General features: G+C 45.6%; 2 protein-coding genes across 2 annotated transcripts in view; both read right to left on the bottom strand.

The window, feature by feature from the left end:
- The window catches only part of HECTD4 (HECT domain E3 ubiquitin protein ligase 4), a gene marked incomplete at its 5' end in the record, with an annotated part of 141,917 nt that extends 135,765 nt beyond the window's left edge, over window positions 1-6,152 (bottom strand). Inside the window, one exon of the mRNA XM_080940989.1 lies at window positions 5,973-6,152. Coding sequence (XP_080797115.1) covers window positions 5,973-6,152 — 180 coding nt within the window. The remainder of the gene's footprint in view (window positions 1-5,972) is intronic.
- A 1,379-nt stretch (window positions 6,153-7,531) lies between these two features.
- Window positions 7,532-7,959, bottom strand: NDUFB2 (NADH:ubiquinone oxidoreductase subunit B2; the record flags this gene model as incomplete). The annotated part of the gene is given in 3 exon segments (XM_080941328.1): window positions 7,532-7,725; window positions 7,729-7,785; window positions 7,789-7,959. Coding segments are annotated over 3 exon segments (324 nt in total). The 3' UTR covers window positions 7,532-7,629.
- Window positions 7,960-20,523: the final 12,564 nt, after the last annotated feature.

Below are 20,523 nucleotides of genomic sequence, written 5' to 3' on the forward strand. Positions count from 1 at the left end.
CACCCCACAAACACTGCTGTAGAGAAAGATGGAGGCAGGAGAAGGGAGAAAGGCAGGATTCTTTGGGGACTTGACAGTCCTTACACAACTGACACATAGGCACCCTATGACCACATAGGGAAGAACACACACAGTTCACCCCATCCAGGAGCACTGGCCAACAGGGAGTGTTTTATGACACTTGATATGGAAGCCAACAAGACAGATATTAATCAAAGCTGCTTTACTCAGAAAGACTTTGATATACACTAAGAACGAGAAAGACTGAAGTGGAGACCAGTTATCACGTCACGCACCTCACCATACTGCCAATATGTTGAGGCAAGAACACTGCAGGGATCTCTGAAAAACTAAGTAAAAATTTATCTCTGCTGCTAGAAAAAAGAAATCAGAGGACTGGAGAGATGGCTCAGCAGTTAAGAGCATTGACTGTTCTTCTAAAGGTCCTGAGTTCAAATCCCAGCAACACACTTGTGGTGGCTCAAGGAGTGTTGAGGCAGGGTCTGGGCTCTATAGTCCAGTATGACTAGAACTCATGGCAACCCTGCCTCCACTGCCCAACTGCTGGAATTCTAAGTATGTACCACCATGCCCAGTTCATCTTACTATGTAGCCCAGGTAGGCCTCTGACTCAGAGCCATACTCAGTCTCCTGAGTGCAAGGGTTGTAGTCATACACCTAACCAGTATTTACTAGTATTTACTTGTTTGTTTGGGGGGGATAGTCTCCTATAACCCAGACTAGCTTTAAGTTTGATGCTCAAGCAAGAATGACCTTAAACATCTGATCCTCCTGCCTCTACTTCCTGGATGCTAGAATTAAAGAGACATGCCATTACTCTAGTTTGTGCAGCCCTAGGGATAAAGCACAGGGCTTGTGCATATGCAACAACCACTCTATCAACTGAACTATATCCCTAGTCATTTTTAAAGTGATGACTAATATGTTAACATGAACCCTAGGCTGGAACCAGACAGATTTCAGCCTCAGTTTTGCTGCTGTGCTCTCAATCAAGTCCCTCAATTTTGTCCATGCTACAGTTTCTGCACTGGGGCTGGGGTAGATAACAATAACCAACTTCAGAAGGCTTTTGTGGGGATTAAATTAGATAACAGCCATGAAGCATCTCACAAAAGCCTGGCATGAAGTACAATGTGCTGTTGTTACAGTGGTGGTAAAAGTGTTGACAATGTGAGGGCCAGAGAGATGGCTCAGCGGTTAAGATGACTGCTCTCCCAGAGATCCTGAGTTCAATTCCCAGCAACCGCATGGTGGCTCACAATCATCTGTAATGGGATTTGATGCCTTCTTCTGGTGTGTCAAGGCCAGCTGGGCAATCTATATATGGTCCAATCTCAAAACAAAAAGTTACTTTCAACTATTGGCCATACTGCCCCCAGAGTCCTCGTGTCTTCATCTTTACTTCACGTTCTGGCTGGCTGAGACTTTCCCTAACAGAACACAGTGGTTTCCATTAGAACATGTGATGGCTGCATGCCAGTAAGAAACTACTGGTGAACCACGACGGTTTATTCATTCGTTATCACTCTCCATTCTAGAATCTGGAATTCTAGAAGCTCAGTTCTGAACTTTTCCAAAGGACCGGTAGCATTTCAGAACAGACCAAATGAAGCCTGAACCTCATCCCAAAGGTTCTGTGTGCATGTCACAGCACACAAAGCCTTGGCTGCTTCAGCTGAGCAGCTCCAAACCCAAATGTTCTTCTCTTAAACAGTAAAACAAACAACATACAAACCCTTGCTGCTTTCCACTTCCTAAACAGTACCCAGAACACACTCTGGGCATGCGGAGATTGTGTTTGCTTGTTGAAGTATAATTGGCATACAATAAACTGCACATATTTAAACCATCAGATCTGAGTTGTTTTGACACATATACATATGAACATGAAATGATACCACAAGCAAACAACCGAAACACCCATCACCTCAGAACCTCATGCTCCGTCACAACCTCCCTCCCTCCCATCCTGGCATGCTTTCTCTTTAGGCACTCATCACAGATTAACTTGTATTTTCTAAAATACCCTATCAATGGAATCCTACAGTTCATGCTGTCTGGTTTACCATGCACTATTAACAGAGCATGACTTTTAGTGCTTTTATCCACTGTATGGATATTCCACCTTGTTTATCTATTTACCTATTGGACATTTGGAATGTTTCCAGTTTGAAGCAGTCACAGAATTTACTTGAACTTTCATGCTTAAATCTTTGTGGAAAGGATTCTCAGTGCTTAAGAGCTCTTGTTCTGCTCTCTCCACAGCCGAGCAAGATGCCCAAAGGAAAGAAGGCCAAGGGGAAGAAAATGGCCCCGGGCACCTCCATTGTCAAGAAGCAGGCCAAAAAGGTGGTCAATTCTTTGTTTGAAAAAAGGTCCAAGAACTTCAGCATTGGGCAGGACATCCAGCCCAAAAGAGATCTAACACAATTTGTCAAATGGTCCCGCTACATCAGGCTGCAGGGGCAAAGAGCCATCCTCTATAAGTGGCTCAAGGTACCTCCTGCCATTAACCAGTTCACCCAGGCCCTGGACAGGCAAACAGCTACTTGGCTGCTTAAGCTTGCCCAGAGACAGGCCAGTGACAAATCAAGAGAAGAAGCAAAGGCTATTGGCCCATGCTGAGAAGAAAGATGCTGGCAAAGGGGACATCCCAACTAAAAGACCACCTGTCCTTCGAGTAGGAGTCAATACAGTCACCACCTTGATGGAGAACAAGAAGGCTCAGCTGGGGACTGGAGAGATGGCTCAGTGGTTAAGAGCACTGGCTGCTCTTTCAGAGGTCCTAAGTTCAAATCCTAGCCACATGGTGGCTCACAACCATCTGTAATGAGATCTGATGTCTGCTTCTGGTGTGTCTGAGGACAGCTAAAGTGTACTTAAATATAATAAACAAATAAATCTTAAAGAAACAAAAAAAAGAAGGCTCAGCTGGTAGTGATTGCCCATGATCCATGATGTAGACCCCTTTGAGCTGGTGGTTTTCCTGCCTGCCCTGTGTTGAAAGATGGGGGTGCCCTACTGCATCATCAAGGGAAAGGCACGGCTGGGGTGCCTGGTCCACAGGAAGACGTGCACCACTGTTGCCTTCACACAGGTTAACTCAGAAGACAAGGGTGCTCTGGTTAAGCTGATGGATGCTATTAGGACCAATTATGACAGATCCGCCTCTACTGCTCAGGTCAATTTTCATCTCCTTAGATTCTTTTTTTCTAATGACATTTAACCTTGCACAGCACTGAGAGTAAAAGAAATACTGGAACCCAGAGGCAGAAGGCCCAGGTCAACTTACTTGCCATAGTCTGACACGGTACACGCAGTACAGTAGAGCTCCTCTCCTGATCCCTTTCTAAAGGAGGAACACACTTGTATCTTCAAGGCCATCGTCTCCAACATCCCTTCTGTGCTTTCAAATTCTGTGACTCCTCAGTCTTATGCACTGTGGTTGTCCCTCATAAATTATTCACCTGAGCTTCAGTCTTATGCCTCATAATTTAAAATCATTAATGGAAGAATTCTATAATTATAGACCCCATGAGAACAGCTGCTATTCCTTCAGCATCTACTGGAGAGATCTGGGAGACAGTAGTTCATAGGAGCGCTAACATCTCAAAAGATGCCTTTTAAAATACTGACAAATCTCTAATCTCCCTGAAATATGAAAAAGAAACAATTGCCAGAGAAACCAAAGTGGAATTAGGAAAAATGGTTGTGTGGTAGAAGTGCTTGCTATGCAGCATGAAGGCTGGAGAGATAATCGATAGGTGGTTTAGGGATCCAGTTTAGATCCCCAGCATCCCCGTAAATTAATTCTAGGTATTAAACATTTAAGGGGGTTGGAGAGATGGCTCAGTGGTTAAGAGCACTGACTGCTCTTCCAGAAGTCCTGAGTTCAATTCCCAGCAACCACATGGTGGCTCACAACCATCTGTAATGGGATCTGATGCCCTCTTCTGGTGTGTCTGAAGACAGCTACAGTATACTCATATATATTAAAAAAATACATCTTTACAAAAATTATTTAAGGACGAGTGTGGTGTGCATAGAGACAAGCAGATTTCTATGAGTTCCAGACCAGCCTGGTTTTCATAGAGTCCAGGACAGCCAGTACTATTCCTCTCAAAAAAATTTTAAAAATAAGTAATTAGAGATCTTGAACAAACTGCACATTTGCTCTGCTCTCTGCTCTTGCTACATCTACACAATGGACACAACACAACTGTTGCAACAAGTAACAAGATTCACCTTCTAGACTTCTTTGAGAATTTAACAAGACAGCATCTGACACAATGGATACAGTTAAGAATTGCTGTTAAATAGATAAGTGTGTGAATAGCAAACTACTTACTTCTCTAAATACTGTAGTCTGTAACTGGAAAGGAACAGAAACAAAACAGCTCAATTACTGCCAGTCCCAAAGTGTATCTCTTACACAAATTCATTTTGGAGAAGAATTAATCTACTCTGTCCTAGTCTTTCCTTAGCTGTGTCACTCAGGACACATACAGTAAACATTTTAGGAATGTCAACTGAATAGCTTAGTTTTTTGTTTTTTAATAATTCTCCCTCTTCTAATCTGAAAACTCAATTGTATACACATCAAACAGTCTGGCCTCCAGGAATTTAGGTTAGTCTCTAAAGAACAAAGAGCACCATCCGCTTTCCACTTTGACACAGCAGCGCCCGTTAGAGTCCACCATCACACCATCAGAGCCCTGCAGTTCTCAGGCAGTTAACTCAGACACACCTTGTTTTTATAGAATACATAAAATAAATAAAACATAATGGCATTATGATTCCACATTAGGGATTCTCTATCAACTCTCATATTATCGTGACGAGACTGTAAAATATGCCAATTAAGAGTTCACAGTCGGAAATTCTGAAGCAACCTCAAAGCCAGGCACAAACACAGTGAACTGCATTCGCATCTCAAGCACGTCCCAAAGTCTCACTGAACGCAATATCAGATCTATGCTGTTGCCAGAAACACACAGTAATAGATTTTTACCCCATTTCTTTAAATGTCGGTGGTATTGAATACCAGAGTATATGGAAAACGGCAAAACAAAAGATTCCCCGTGTGGAAGGTCCTCCTCTCTGCGGTGTACACAAGGGACCCCTCCATGCGACAATACGAATTTCACCACACTCCACGGGGAAACAGGGTCAAACACATCTACCTGGCCGGGATAAAAACACAAGACTGCCAAACATTCCCACCTCTAGGCAATGAAAAACCGAGAGCAGTCGGTGGAAAGTTCCCATCCACCATTTGCACATTTGGTTTCCTTGGGGTGGATGGGGGTGGGGGAACACCACAACTGCTGAGACTGTCTGATGCACCTGCCACTGCTCCTAGACTGGGCTTCTCAGAGACCCCGAAGCACGCGCGCGCGTGCACACACACACACACACACACACACACACACATTCTCTCTCTCTCTCTCTCTCTCTCTCTCTCTCTCTCTCTCTCTCTCTCATACACACACACACACACACACACACACACACACACACACACTCGCTCACGCCCGCCCTTGACCCTTCCCAGGCCGCGGTGAAGCATCCCTTTCAGGCTGTCTAAACCGCCGGCTTCCCTGACAAAGGCCCGGGTGTCAAACCGAGGCACTGCACAGACAGGTTGCAGAATTGCTTAGGGTGGAGGAAGCCTGGCAGCTGTCACTCGGGTCTCCCCAACACACGGGCGCGCACACGCACGCACACGAAATTAACACAGGGCTGGGGCTGAGAAGAAGCAGAGCCCGTGCAACCGTTCAAAATACAAAAAGGTCTCCGGAGCGCAGGCACCTGGGCGCGCCCGCCAAGAGACTCCCGGTGCGTGGGGGAGGGGAGCAGCCGGGCGGCGGCTGCCCGGGCTCCAGGCCGCGGCTCCAAGATGCTCTCCAGACTCGCACACACCTGCGGCGGCCTGCGACGGCCTCACTCACCTCCAGGTCGGTGTCGGCGGCCTCCGGGGCGCCGAGTATCTCGCTGGGCAGCTCGGCCAGGTCGGTGACCCGGATAAGCCCGTCGTGCAGAAAGATGGTCTCCTCCTTCACCGAGAGCCACTGCGCCGAGTCCGCCGCCGCCGCCGCTGCTGCCGCTGCCGCGGCTGCTGACGAGCCCATGGCTAAGAGAAGCCGCTGCGGAGACGCCGCCGCCTCAGCAACCCATGGCCGACCGCCGCGCCCGCCGCGCCCGCCGCGCCCGCCTCGCCCGCGCAGCTCCGCCCTAGGCGTTCCGCGCCGCCATCCCCTCCACACGCCAACCCCGGCCCGGGAGACCCTGGCCCCGTGGTCGTCGTCGCCGCCGCTGCTGCCGCTGCTGCCGCCGCCGCCGCCGCCGCCGCTGCCGCCGCCCTGACGAGCAGGATCCGCCTCTGCCGCTCTGCAGCCAACTGTCAGTAAGACGCCATCTTGGGGGCGGGGTTCCCGGCATGCCCCGCAGGGTGGACAATACAGGCCCCGCCCTCCTGCCAGTCTGGGCCCGCCCACAGGCCGGCCCGGCTTTATAGAACAGCTTCAGGGGCTCAGAGGCGTGGCCTCTTGGACACCCCTTCTTCCCTTGCCATCTGAAGATGTCTGAGGCTCCGGGAGAAGACGACCTTAGTCCCCTTCCTCCTTACTCAGGGGTTGCTCAGGCCAAAGCTTATTTTGGAAGGATTATGGAGGGTCAACACTATTATCTCTTAAATGAGACAGGTTCAAGAATCTCTCCTAAGACGTTGGGAGGTTCAGTCTTAGAGAGTTGGCCTGGAATGCCTGAGGTCCTGTGTTCCATTTACAGCACAATAAGTAAACAAACAAAACAAACCTGGTGGTGGATGCCAGTTGTCCCAGTGCTTGGAAGACAGAAGTGGGAAAACCACTGCAAGTTACAAGCTAGTCTGGTCTACATATCAAGTTTCAGGCCAACCTGGGCTACATAAGGTGTTCCAGCCAGCCAGGCCCATGTAGGCTCTGTATCAAAAAACAAAAACAAACAAACAAAAAAACATAAAATAGAAAATTATATAAAATACTAAAAGAACCTGGCAAAACTCACAGCAGAAGAAGCAACTGACATCTGATGAAAATAAATTGTCTATTGATGATTGCCCTTAGGCTGGAGAAATGGTTGACAGGTTGATACTGGTTGCTCTTCCAGAGGACTGGGGTTCAGTTCCCAGCACTCAGAGGGCAACTCACAACCATTTATAACGTCCCAAGGGATCTGAGCTTCAGTCCCAAGGGATCTCACATCCTCTTCAGGGTTTCCAGATCACTCCACAGATGGCCATGGGACACAGACACATGCAAGCAAACATTCACACACACAAATAAAATGTTTTAATTAATTTATTTTTACTTTATGTGCACTGATGTTTTGTCTATATGTATGTGTGAGAGTATCAGATCCCCTGAAACTGGAGTTACAAGCAGTTGTGAGCTGCTTGTGGGTGCTGGGAATTGAACTCTGGTCCTCTAGAATAGAAGAGCAACTAGTGCTCTCTCTTCTTTTTTTTTTTTCATTTTTGGCAAGCCACTTTAATTTACACCTTTAATGAGGTCTGTAATTTCTTGAAATGTCTCACTTTGCTCTTGTTCAGAGAGGAGGTTACATTTTTCAGTCCTCGTCATCAGGAGGGATCCCCAATTCTTCATCTGTCCACCATGAAGGATCTAGATATGAAAAGTGACCCCGCACAGCATCCTTGTCATGCTAAAATCGCCAAAGAATCCAGAACCACATAAGTGAGCTTAAGAACTCGCCGTAGATCATCTACAACAGTGTAAGTTGTGGGAATTCTCTGTACTGGGGCTGAACACCACCACCACCAGCATGACAGGCTCCACCCTCCACTGTCTCCAGTGCAGGCAGTCTCCAACTCAACCAAGAGGTACCAGACAGGTCAAGGCAGACATGCGATGGAGCACAGCTGGTGCTCTTAAGCATTGAGCCATCTCTCCGACCCACATAAAACTTTTTTTTTCAATTTCAAACGAAAGCAATGCTTTCCTTCCTGCTCCTGTCTTCTTAATAATGCTCTGATAGTGAAAATTACAAGTTTTGTCATCTCTAGCACAGACATGCACCTTTCTAAACAAGTGTGCTTGTCAGGCTTGGTAGTCCGTGCCTTTAACACCAGAGCTCAGGAGGCAGAGACAAGATAACCTCTGTAAGTGCAAGGCTGGCCAAAGCTATATAGTTCCAGGACAGCCAGGTCTACATAGTGAGACCCTGTCTCCAAAACAAACAAACATCTAAAAGGATGTGGCTATCTGCCTCTTATTCATTCGACAAGTGTTTCATGATCCCTTCCACAGGACCCTGTTCTTGGTGTGGGGTTTTACAGAAACAAGCGTAATAAAAATGCTTTCTCTTGTGGAAAACCTGTATAGCCAGATGGGGGAAACAGACAAAAAGCAAGAAAATAACAAAGTGGGCAGTTCACAAGAGGTCAACACCTTGAAAACAGTGAGAGATGGATGTGATGGAATGGAGCTGACATGCATCTCAGTGACTCGGTGCTTGCTTAACATGCACTCCCCCCAACCCCACCCCACCCCCGATTGCACTACATCACTCCCTAGGGACCCCTGTAATCTTGGCACTCTGAAGATCCAGAGCTCAAGGTCATCCTTGGCAACATAGTAAGACCGAGGGCAATCTGGACTATGTGAGACCCTGTCTCAAATCAGTAGCAACAACAAGAGTAGTATGCTTGTAATCTCAGCATTCAAAAAGCCGAGGCAGGAGGATAGCCATGAGTCTGAGGCTAGCCAGGGCTACACAGAGACACCTTGCCTCAAAAAAACAAAAACAAAACAAAAAACAAAACAAAAAACAAAAAACAAAAAAAAAAACAAGGAGAAGCTCTGTGGGTAAAGTACTTGCTTGACTGGGTTTGGATCTCCACCATCATTGTAAAAGCTATCATGGCTGTTTGTGGCCCCCTAGTGCTCACAAGTGTGTTCCCAGAAGGAGACAGATCCCTGGGGCTCACTGCCCATCCAGTCCAGCTGAACTTATGAGCTCCAGATTCACTGTGAGACCATGTTTCAATGAGGCATAGGGCTGGGAAAAAAGGGCTCAGTGCTTAAGAACTCTTCCTGCTCTAACAGGGGACCCTAATTCAGTGCCCAGCACCTGTTCTCATATACACACACTCACCCTCCCACATACACATGGTTTAGAAAATAATGTGTCCAGCATGGTGGCACACACCTAGACCTTGGGAAGAAGAGGCGGGCAGATCCCTGAATTTGAGGGTAACCCAATCAACATAGTAGGTTCCAGGCCAGCTACACCAGGAGACCTTGTGTCAAATAAAGTATATAAGTAACAAAGTAATAGTGAGGAGAATCCCACACAGTAACTGCTTCATCAAATCCCTAGGGCAGGTAGTATATTGCAGACCAGAGGAAGACATCAGATCCCATTACAGATGGTTGTGAACCACCACGTGGTTGCTGGGAATTGAACTTGGGACCTCTGGAAGAGCAGACAGTGCTTTTAACCACTGAGCCATCTCTCCAACCTGAACCCCTTCATTCTTTTTGCTCACATCTTCTAAACAAGTAAACTGTTCAGGTTTTAAACTCTCAGTGCCCAGCTTAAGTGATTCAGAGATTTTGTGTTTATAGTTTAAGATCAGGAATCAAGAGGCCCAGAAACTATAGTTCCCCTCCCCAGTTAGTGAAGACAGTCTATGCCCAGGCCTCAATGCCTTTAGACTGAATAATGAATGATTATTTGATATTTTTAAAAAAGCAATTAATTAGTCATTAACATACCTTAATGAAGGCTGGAGAGACAGCTCAGTGGTTAAAAGCACTGACTTCTTCCAAAGGTCCTAAGTTCAATTCCCAGCAACCACATGGTGGCTCACAACCATCTGTAATGGGATTCAATGCCTTCTTCTGATGTGTCTGAAAACAGTTATAGTGTACTCATATACATAAAATAAACAATTCTTTAAAAAGTACCTTGATGGGGCAGCTGAAGAATTAATATTTATAGAGCCCCCTCTGAAAATAAGTCTATTTGGTGGGAATTTTTAGAATTAATTCTTTTCCTGTGGTTTGGAGCAAAACAAAAGTCTCTGCTCAAAAGAACTTAAACTCCAGACTATATGTCATAACAACAGAGAGAGGGAAAGAGAGAGAGAGGAGCTGGAGCGATGGCTCAGCGGTTAAGAGCACTGACTGCTCTTCCAAAGGTCCTGAGTTTGATTTCCAGTAACCACATGGTGGCTCACAACCATCTGTAATGGGATCTGATGCCCTCTTCTGGTGTGTCTGAAGATAGCTACAGTGTACTTATATAAATAAATTAATTTTAAAAAAAAAAAAGAAAGAAAGAAAGAGAGAGAGAGAGAACCCCTTATAAACAAGGAAGATGTATGATTTTTTACATTAAAAAATATATCTAAGTGGGGCAGTGATGGAGCACAGACAAAGGCAGGTGGGTCTGAATCTACAGAGTGAGCTCCAGACAACCAGGGCTACACAGAGAAACCTCCCCCCACCTCTCTCTCTCTCTCTCTCTCTCTCTCTCTCTCTCTCTCTCTCTCTCTCATACATACATATTTGGGCAGTGGTAGTGGTGCACACCTTTAACCCCAGCACTCTGGAGGCAAAGGCAGACAGATCTCTGTGAATTCTAGGCTAGCCTGGCCTACAGAGTAAGTTCCAGGACAGCCAGGGCTGCACAGAGAAACCCTGTCTGGAAAAACACAAGTTTATCTATCATATGTTACTTGCATGAGTGTTTTCTCCTCATGTCTATCTATGCATCACTGCAAGCCTGGTGACATCAGAGGTCAGAAGAACTTGAAGAAAAAGCCCTCTACCAAATGAGCTACATCCCCAGCCCCAGTGTATGACTTATGTTTGTTTGTTTTAAGTTTTCTTTAATTTATTTAATATATATCTGCATGTATACCTGGATAACAGAAGAGGGCATCAGATTCCATTACAGATGGTTGTGAGCCACCATGTGGTTGCTGGGAATTGAACTCAGGACCTCTGGAAGAGCAGTCAGTGCTCTTAACCACTGAGCCGTCTCTCCAGCCCTGACTTTCAAATTCTTGATCCTTCCACCTCCACCTCCAGTGATGGGATTACAGGTGCACACTACACATCCCACTGGAATCATCCTCTCTACCTCTTCTTTGGAGAACAAAGAATCAAGATGGGGAAAGGGGCATGTTGGCCGGGCAACCCCTTGTCAAGAGCTCAGAAGAAGAGGGTGTGAAGAGGAAGACATCTATCAGTCACTCACCCTCACCCGTGTGGGAGCGGTAACTCCCCGAGACAGAGGGAGTGAGCTTGATTATGGATGTCTAGTGCCCTAGCTGCTGATGTAATGTTGGCTGGCCTTGGCCCAAGTTAGGGCCCCTCAAGGATTTTGCAATGCGTCTCCCTTCTGCTGGCATTTCTGTTCCAGCTGACTGTCTGAACTGAGTCGGTAATCCTTACTGGGTGCTCAGATATGCAAGTGTGGCACAGAGATAAGCCGTCTCTACGAAGCTGAGTACAGCTTAAAGATAGTTCTAGAAGGAGCTGTCAGGCAAATTTATAAGGGAATTGACAAAGACAGGGAAAAATAAAGAAGCACATCTGTCAAACACACATGAACATGCGGCGGAGATTATTTCTACACCATTAGTCACGGTATCAAAGAGAAAACAAACATGCCTCTGCTAACAATCTCCTTTTCAAGGGACCCAGTAGGTTCATTTTGGGGTCTCCTTATTTTCTGCTCTTAGGTGGGTGTTTTAGCAGAAAAGCAATGAAATCAGATGAAAGAAATTCTAGAGAACCTTCTTGGAGTCCCACTGGATTAGCAGAACTAAGGGGCAGCCTTGGCTTTAACAAAATCTCCCAAAATGAAGCCGCTTTGAATGCTACAGTATCTTCCTTTAAGAGTCCATTACCTTGGACAGCTGAAGGATGCTGTGTGCCGCCAGTGCCCCCTGGTGGGCCGCCGAGGCATTGTTACACATTCCAGGTTGGAAATCTGTAGTTTTCATTCCTGTCTGGGTTGCTCACGTTTTTTTGGAAACTGGAGCTCCCGAAGCGCAGATCAGCCTTAAACACACTATATAGACAAAGGCTAGTCTTGAACTTGCCTCAACCCTCTCAGTGACGCATAGCTGTTTCTTTTTAACTTTTAAATTTATTTTTATTTTACATGTATGAATGTCTGTGCACCATACAATGCCCCTAGAATCCAGAAGAGAGTATCTGATCCACTAGGATTTGATTTGCAGACGGCTATGAGCTGCTATGTGGGCTCTGGATGTTGAACTGGGTCCTCTGAAAGAGCAGCCAGTGCTCTTAACCACTGAGCCACCTCTCCAGGAACTTAGCTGCTTTTCTATATTCTTATCTTTAAGTGCTCAAAGATCATGACGGTTTTGTCTCTTTCTTTCTCTTCATGATTTTCAGATATTTTTAGGCTGCTTCCGGGACTTAAAATTTCACATCTCTTTGTTTTGATTTTTTTTTTCATTTTTAAAAGTATTTGTTTATTTTATTCTATGTGTGTGTGTGTGTTTTGCCTGTATGTATATGTGTGCATCACATGAGTGTCTGGTGCCTTCAGAGGTCAGAAAAGGGTGTTGGATCTTCTGAGGCTGAGGTTAAGGATGGTTGTGAGCCACCATGCGGGTGATGAGAATTGAACCTGGGTCCTCTGCAAGAGCAACACGTGCTCTAAACTGCTGAGTCATTTCTCCAGCCCCTGGTGGTGGTTGAAATAATTATTAAAAATTTACATCAGGGCCAGGCATGGTGGCACATGTCTTTAGACCCAGCACTCAGGAGGTAGAGACAGGCAGATCTCTACGAGTTCAAGGCCAGTCTGGTCTACAGAGCAAGTTCTAGGACAATTAGGGCTACACAGAGAAACCCTGTCTCAAAAAAAAACTGCATCAGATATTTGTAAGGGGTGTACATGCGGAAGACTGCCAACGCATTGGGATTTTAATTAGTAAATATCAATAAGGCACCAAGGATCTAGCTGTATGGTATGACAAGCTTCTGAGCATGTGCAAACCCAGAATTCCCTCATCAGCTCAAGAAAAAAAAAAATAGTAAGTTAAAACCCAGGCTGAGAATACAGCTCAATTAGTAGAATGCTTGTGTAGCATGCACAAAGCCCTGGGTTCAATTCTCAGCACACCACATAAGCCAAGCATGGTGGCACACAGCCTATAATCAAACTCAAGAAGCAGAGGCAAGAGCATCTAGTACATTACATAGTGAGTCTGAAGCCAGCCTTATTTTTTTTCTTTATTTATTTCATGTATATGAGTACACTGTCGCTGTCTTCAGACACACCAGAAGAGGGCATTGGATCCCATTACAGATGGTTGTGAGTCACCATGTGGGTGCTGGGAACAGAACTCAGGTCCTCTGGAGGAGCAGCCAAACCTTATTTTTAATGATGGTTCTTGTACTGGCTGGTTTTGTGTCAACTTGACACAAGATGGAGTTATCACAGAGAAAGGAGCCTCCGTTGAGGAAATGCCTCCATGAGATCCAGCTGTAAGGCATTTTCTCAACTAGTGATCAAGGAGGGAGGACCCAGCCCATTGTGGGTGGAGCCATCCCTGGTCTGGTAGACCTGGGTTCTATAAGAAAGCAGGCTGAGCAAGCCATTGGAAGCAAGCCAGAAAGTGAGATCCCTCCATGGCCTCTGCATCAGCTCCTGCTTCCTGACCTGCCTGAGTTCCAGTCCTGACTTCCTCTGGTGATGAACAGGATTGTGGAAGTGTAAGCTGAATAAACCCTTTCTGCCCAACTTGCTTCTTGGTCATGATATTTTGTGCAGGAATAGAAACCCTGACTAAGACAGTTCTTAAATGATTTAACCTCCCTCATAGTCCACCACCCACCAGAGGTAGTGGGAAAGAAAGGTTACTGGAGAAGTGGACCTGTTTAGAAAGGTTCATTGGAGCAACTCCTGTCCGTGTTGTCTGGAAATCGGCAGTTCAGTTCACAGGTTAACAGGCAGTTCGATCCACCAGTTCAATCCACTCACAAACACCTCACTGGATACACAAGCAGTCCAGCTTGGTAGAGTCAGGTTAGCAACAGCAGTGACACAACCTAGCAGAGACAGCCACACAAATTAGCCTCAGGTCAGCAAGAGGGACCAGGTGTCTTTGGCTGTGCCTCTCTCAGAGAAGTGAAGATCAGTGAAGACTTGAGACCAAAAGTATTGCACATCTAGCTATACATAGCCATCTATAGCAAGCCAAGCTCAGCCCCTGTCACTGTTCATCAAGTCCCTTTTATACTTGCTCCAAACATCACGTGTCCTCCACAGGCCTTGCCTCAGCATGTGGGTCTAATCAGACTGAGTCTGTGGAGGCAGCAAGAAACTGCAGCACACCAGCAGTTTTACTCTATGGTGTCCAGACAAATGCAGCTCAGCGACGCAATGCAATACATGTGTCTCATTAGCAAAGAATCCATCACGTGTCCTTTCACACGCTTGCTTTAGCAGACCATCCTTTCTCCTGTGTCTGCTTTGGCAAAATGTTCCTTCACGAGTCTGCCTTAGCCTTTCTCACCATCCAACTGACTTTCCAAAGAGCCTTTAACTTTCTATTTCAGCCTGGATTACATGAGACACCTGACCACTCTAGGCAGAGACAGGGAAATCTGTGAGTTCGAGGCCAGCCTGGTCTACAGAGTGAGTTTCAGAACAACCAGGAGTATACAGCAAGATCTTATCTCAAAAGACAAAGTGTATGGTGTCACATGCCTTTAATTCAAACACTAAGGAGGCAGAGTCAGGCAAATCCCTGTGAGTTTGAGGCCAGCCTGGTTCACAGAGGGAGCTCCAGGACAGCCAGGTCTAGCCACTGAGATCCCATCTCAAAAAATAAATAAAATAAAATAAATGAATGAAATAACAATGTTTAGTTGGGCATGATGGCACTTCACAAAAAAACAAACTGATCGTACTTTTCCATTTCTCCTGCCTGAAACCGTGTGCCTGTGTAGTAACTGTTCTCTACTTTCCCCTTCGCTTCCGCCATCCTCAGGCAAGCACAGTCAGCTTTTCTTCTCTGATTTCACCTTTACTGGATTCCACATCTGCATGGGATCAGGCAGCGTTTGTCAGCCTATGCCTTAATTACTGCACTTGACATCACATTCTCCCAAGTCAACTGTTCATGTGCCGAAAGATGATTCAACTCCCCCTTCAGGGCTGAATAGGTATCTGTTGTATAGATTTGCCACACGCTGTTCATCCAGTGTTAGACGCATGTTCAGTCCACATATTGGCTATAGTCAAGAATACCACCATCTACCTTAGGTTCCTGTTCCCCAGGTGTCTCTCTTAACCTAGACTCTACACATGGTGATCATTCAAAAGTATGGCATTGTTAGCCTACATTTAAATTCGTAGTGCGTCTGCCTGGTTCCCTAAGGGCCTTTACAAAATCTCCAGGCGCATGTCCCACCTCAGCTATACTGTTACTTCCCACAATTCCCTGTAGCTCCCAGACTCTTCTTTTTAAAAAAAAAAAAATTATTGGGCTGAAGAGATGGCTCAATGGTTAGAAGCACTGGTTGCTCTTCCAGAGGTCCTGAGTTCAAATCCCAGCAACCACATGGTGGGTCACAACCATCTGTAATGGGATCTGATGCCCTCTTCTGGTGTGTCTGAAGACAGCTACAGTGTACTTCTATATAATAAATAATCTTTTAAAAAATTATTTCATGTATTTGATTGAGTACACTATAGCTGTCTTCAGACACACCAGAAGAGGGCATCAGATTCCATTACAGATGGTTGTGAGCCACCATGTGGTTTCTGGGATTTGAACTCTGGAAGAGCAGCCGGTGCTCTTAACCACTGAGCCATTTCTCCGGCCCTACTCCCAAACTCCTTAACTTCATCTGTGTCTTACCCAAATATCTGGCTGAATCTCTGTTAGATTAGAAACATGATTCTTGTAACATAAATGAGAATAGCCCCCAAATGTATTTGAATACTTGGTTCCTGGTTGGTGGAACTGCTTGGAAAGGATTTGAGGTGCAGCCCTGTCAGAGGAGGTGTGTCACTGGGGGCTGGCTTTGAGGTTTTCAAAAGCCCATACCAGGCTCAGTTAGCACTCCCACCACCACCCCCGCCTCTGCCTTGTGGTTGTGGATCAGAAGTGATCTCTCAGCTATTGCTTCTGCACCATGCATGCCTGCCTCCTTGCCTGCCTATTGCTATGCTCCCCGCCATGATGTTCAAGGACTCACTCTGTGGGGGGAAAAAAGCCTCAATAAACTCCCCTCGAGTTGCTTTGGTCATGGTGTCTCCTCACAGCAATAGAAAAGTAACAAGACAATTCTCAATCCCCCACGTCTTCATTTATTAAAACCAGTCACGTCTCTGGGCATCTGGGCATCATCTCTTCTTACCTTGTCCCTCCAGGTCCCACTGTGGCTGTCATGCCTGGGGGAAGCTGAAGAGCAGCTGGCAGCCTACCAGCTGCCCAGCCCACCCTCCTGCACACCCACCATCCTTGATGTGAGCCCTGGCTCCAGCTGCTTTGAGCCATCCGGGCCATATGGTTGAGATGTCACCCACAGCCACATGCATAGCCATGGGCTCAGCTTCAAGGAATGCAGTTAGTGCTTTCACCTTCACTGGGAAAGCTTGGAGCCTTCCTAACTTGCAGTCCAGGAGGCCCCCATCTGTCCAGCTTCATATTCCCTACAGGTGGGGTCCTGTTCCTATGACATCAAGCTGTTTCTGGACCATTTGACCACTCAGAGTGACCTATCCCTGTGTGAGGGCTTCAGCAAGGTCTCAGATGCTATATAAATACCACCAAGATCCCCTGCCCAGAGGAGTCTTAGTCTATGGTCTTGCTTCTATCCCGTCCGTCCAAACTCTCACAGGACCACAATGAGATCATATCTGGGACTGAAAAATAAGGAGAGGACTTCTCATCCCACAGGTTAACAAATGACATAAATGTTCAGTTGAAGAGTTTACTTAGAGCCGGGCAGTGGTGGCACACGACTAATCCCAGGAAGGCAGAGGCAGGGTGGATCGCTGAGTTCACGGTAAGCCTGGTCTACAGAGCTCCAGGAGAGCCATGGAGAGAAACCTTGTCTTCCAAAACAGAAATAAGCAAAAAAAGTGTATTTATAAATGAAGTGAAACTATTCATATATTGTTTGAAAACAGGGCCCATGCAAAGCAGTGTCTTTACGTGCATATACGTCTGTCTGCATGTGCCTGTGTGTACATGTGTAACTGTATGTATTAGTCTTTATCTGTGTATATGTGTGTATATCTGAGTACACATGTGTATATGCATCTATCTTTATTTCTACATATTTTATGTGTATATCTGAGTATACATGTGTATGTCTCTCTTTATCTCTCCATATTTGCATGTGTATATCTGACTATACACATGTATAAATGTGTCTCTATCTATGTTTGTATGTGTATATGCATGATTGTCCAAATCTGAAAGCATATGAGTGCGCTGATGCACAGCTGTTGCTCATGAGGCTAGAGTGCTCTATCACTCTTCACTTTATGCCCTTGAGACAGGGTCTCTCACTGAACTGGAAGCTTGCTTGCTATTCTGCCTGGTGGCCAGCCAATGACCTCTCAGATCTATTGTCTCTGCCCTCTATCCTGAGGCCACAGGCACCTGCAGCCATTTCCAGCATCTTATACAGGTGCTAGGGATTTGAACTCAGGTCCTGTTTGCTGACAGAGTGCTCTTTCCCACTAAGCACCTTCTCCATGCTAAAGCAGCACTTTACAAGCCCCATTCATAATCCCTTCTTTCTACTAGCATTTGAACCCCAGTGGAACCCCTGTGCTTCAGTGACATACCTGTGCATGTCCCTAAGAGCTGGGGTGAATCTGCAATAGAAGCACATAGCTTCTTCATGCTCACACTGGTAAGCTTATCATAGTTTTTGTTGTTGTTGTTGTTGTTTTTAAGGCTAGTGTGTCAGACACAGCGGCCCTCATGTTGATCTAATGAGTTGTCTTGCTCCTAGGATTAGAGTTATGGTTAGGGATAGGGCTGAGGAAACACTGTGGGAAGCAGACTTTTCATTATGATTCATTTTGGTCAGCACAGACTTGGCCTTATTCCTGGTGAGGAACATGGGGAAGGGTAGTTCATTTGTTTGCAGAAGCATGTCCAAAGAGTCTGAAGAGCTGAAGAGAGAACTCAGTGTGTTTTTGTTTTTGGTTTGTTTTTTTTTTCAGATTTTATTTTGGGCTGGATTGGTCCTGAGTTCAAATCCCAGCAACCACATGGTGGCTCACAACCATCCAAAATGAGATCTGATGCCCTTTTCTGGTGTCTGAAGACAGGTCAGTATACTCATATATAATAAATAAATAAATCTTAAAAAGATTTTATTTTATGTATGTGGGTACACTGTCACTATCTTCAGACACACCAGAAGAGGATGCCAGATCTCATAAATGGTTGTGAAGCACCATGTGGTTGCTGGGAATTGAACTCAGGACCACTGGAAGAACCAGCCAGTAAGCTTAACTGCTGAGCCATCTCTCCGGCCTGAACTCAGTGGTTAAAAGGGGCTGGTCTGCGAAAAGATAAGGGTCTGTTTCCAGCACTTAAATGGCAGCTCACAACTGCCAGTGACCTCAGTTTCAGGAGTAGCTGATGTCTTCTAGCTTCAAGGGCAACGGGAGTACATGTGACACACATACACAAGCAGGCAAAACATTCCTATGTATTAAAAAAAAAAAATCAAAGCTTAAAAAAATATTTAAGCCAATATAGGGCCAGTAATATGGCTCAGGGGGGGCAAAAATCACTTGCTTTAAAAAAATTTTTTTTCATGTGCATTGGTGTTTTGCCTGCATGCATATCTGTGTGGGGGTGTTGTGGATTGATGTTAAGGTGATACGTGATTGGACAGTAGAAACAGGCAGGGAAAAGGTAGGAAAACAGAAGAGGAGCAGAGATTGGGGAGAAATCAAAATGGAGCTCAAGAAGGATGAGTTGAATCTAGGTGGACATAATTGGCAATAGGTAAGTATATTTTAAGGGATTCTATAGGTCTTTTATCTCATATAGAAGGGCAGTTTGTATCTTTGTCTATTCTTACTGTGTAGAGGGTTTGTGGATTAAGAATTTAATATATACAACCAAGAAAAGCTATCGGGCTTTAGAGTCATGAGTGTGTCGGGTGATGGAACACAGGGGCGGTTATATCCACCCGGGTCAGAAGCAACAGGGAAGGGCATCTCGTGGAGTGTAGCTCGTGAACGGAGAGGGACAGTCCATGGGCTCTGCTCCACACTAGTGCAACATCCGTGGAGTGAGGTCGCTGGGGCCATCTTTTTAATATTTACAATATTTAGCCACCTAGCCATCTTACCAGCCCTACTGCTGACTTCTGTTTAACTGTCCAGACCTTCTCAAGCACACATGCATTTAATAATTATCTTTTAATTTTGGAGGGAAATAAAGTTTAGGACTGAAGAGACTCAGCAGTTAAGAACAGACTGATCTTCCAGAGGAACCGAGCTCAATTTCCAGCAACCACATGGTAGTTCACAGCCATCTGTAATGTGATCTGATGTGCTCTTCTGCTGTCTGAAGACAGCTGGTATACTCAAATAAATCATTTTTTAAAATAATGAAGTTAATACAGTTAAGTCCCAAGGGTAGAATGGGGGAGTGAACTGGAAAGGCGGGCCCATCGGAGAGCCTTGCATGCCAAAGGGACAATGGAAGCAGAGTTGTGAAGAGCCACTGATTGCAAGACCAAGGACTACAAACCAAGACTTGCTTCAAAGTCGCCTTAGTCAGATACAGCTACCATCCTGTTGCCCCACCCAGCCACAGTAAGAGTTCTAACAGGCAGAAGTCTAGCTGGGTTAAGTAGACTGGGTAATTCAGCTCCAGGTTCCATCAGTAGTCCACAAAGGGGACATAGTGACTTGTACCTTAATTTCAGAAATCCCAGGTAAAGGCAGGAGGACCATAATAAAGCTCACAAAGTATCAAAAGGGTAATCCATTGGCTGCTCATTGGCCAGCTAACTACAGTATCAAATCCCACTCCTGTAGGCAAGCATTGAGGTCCTTAAACCAAGCAAATCGACATGTCCAGACTTCATAGTTTTATGCATGACTAATAGCTTAAAATGCTTTCCAACAGTTAAGATAGTAGTTCTCAACCTTTCCAAGGCTAACCCCTTTATATAGTTCATGTGCTAAGGCTGCAAGCATATATTCCCTTGCTTCTTTATAAAACTGTAATGTTTTGAGTCTTCCACAGGTTGGGAAGTGCTGACTTAAGTATATACTGCTATCAGTATTGGACATCAACTGCGGGACCATTTAGGAGAACTAAATTCTGTAGCTGGAGGTGATGGGACACACCTTTAATCCTAACACCCAGGAAAGGCTGGCCTAGTCTACAGAGTCCTGGGCAGCCAGGGCCGAAAAGACTGTCCTGAAAACAAAAGCTCCCACTCATGGAAT

Source organism: Micromys minutus (genome assembly GCF_963924665.1).
Source record: "Micromys minutus genome assembly, chromosome: 29".
Taxonomy (NCBI): Eukaryota; Metazoa; Chordata; class Mammalia; order Rodentia; family Muridae; genus Micromys; species Micromys minutus.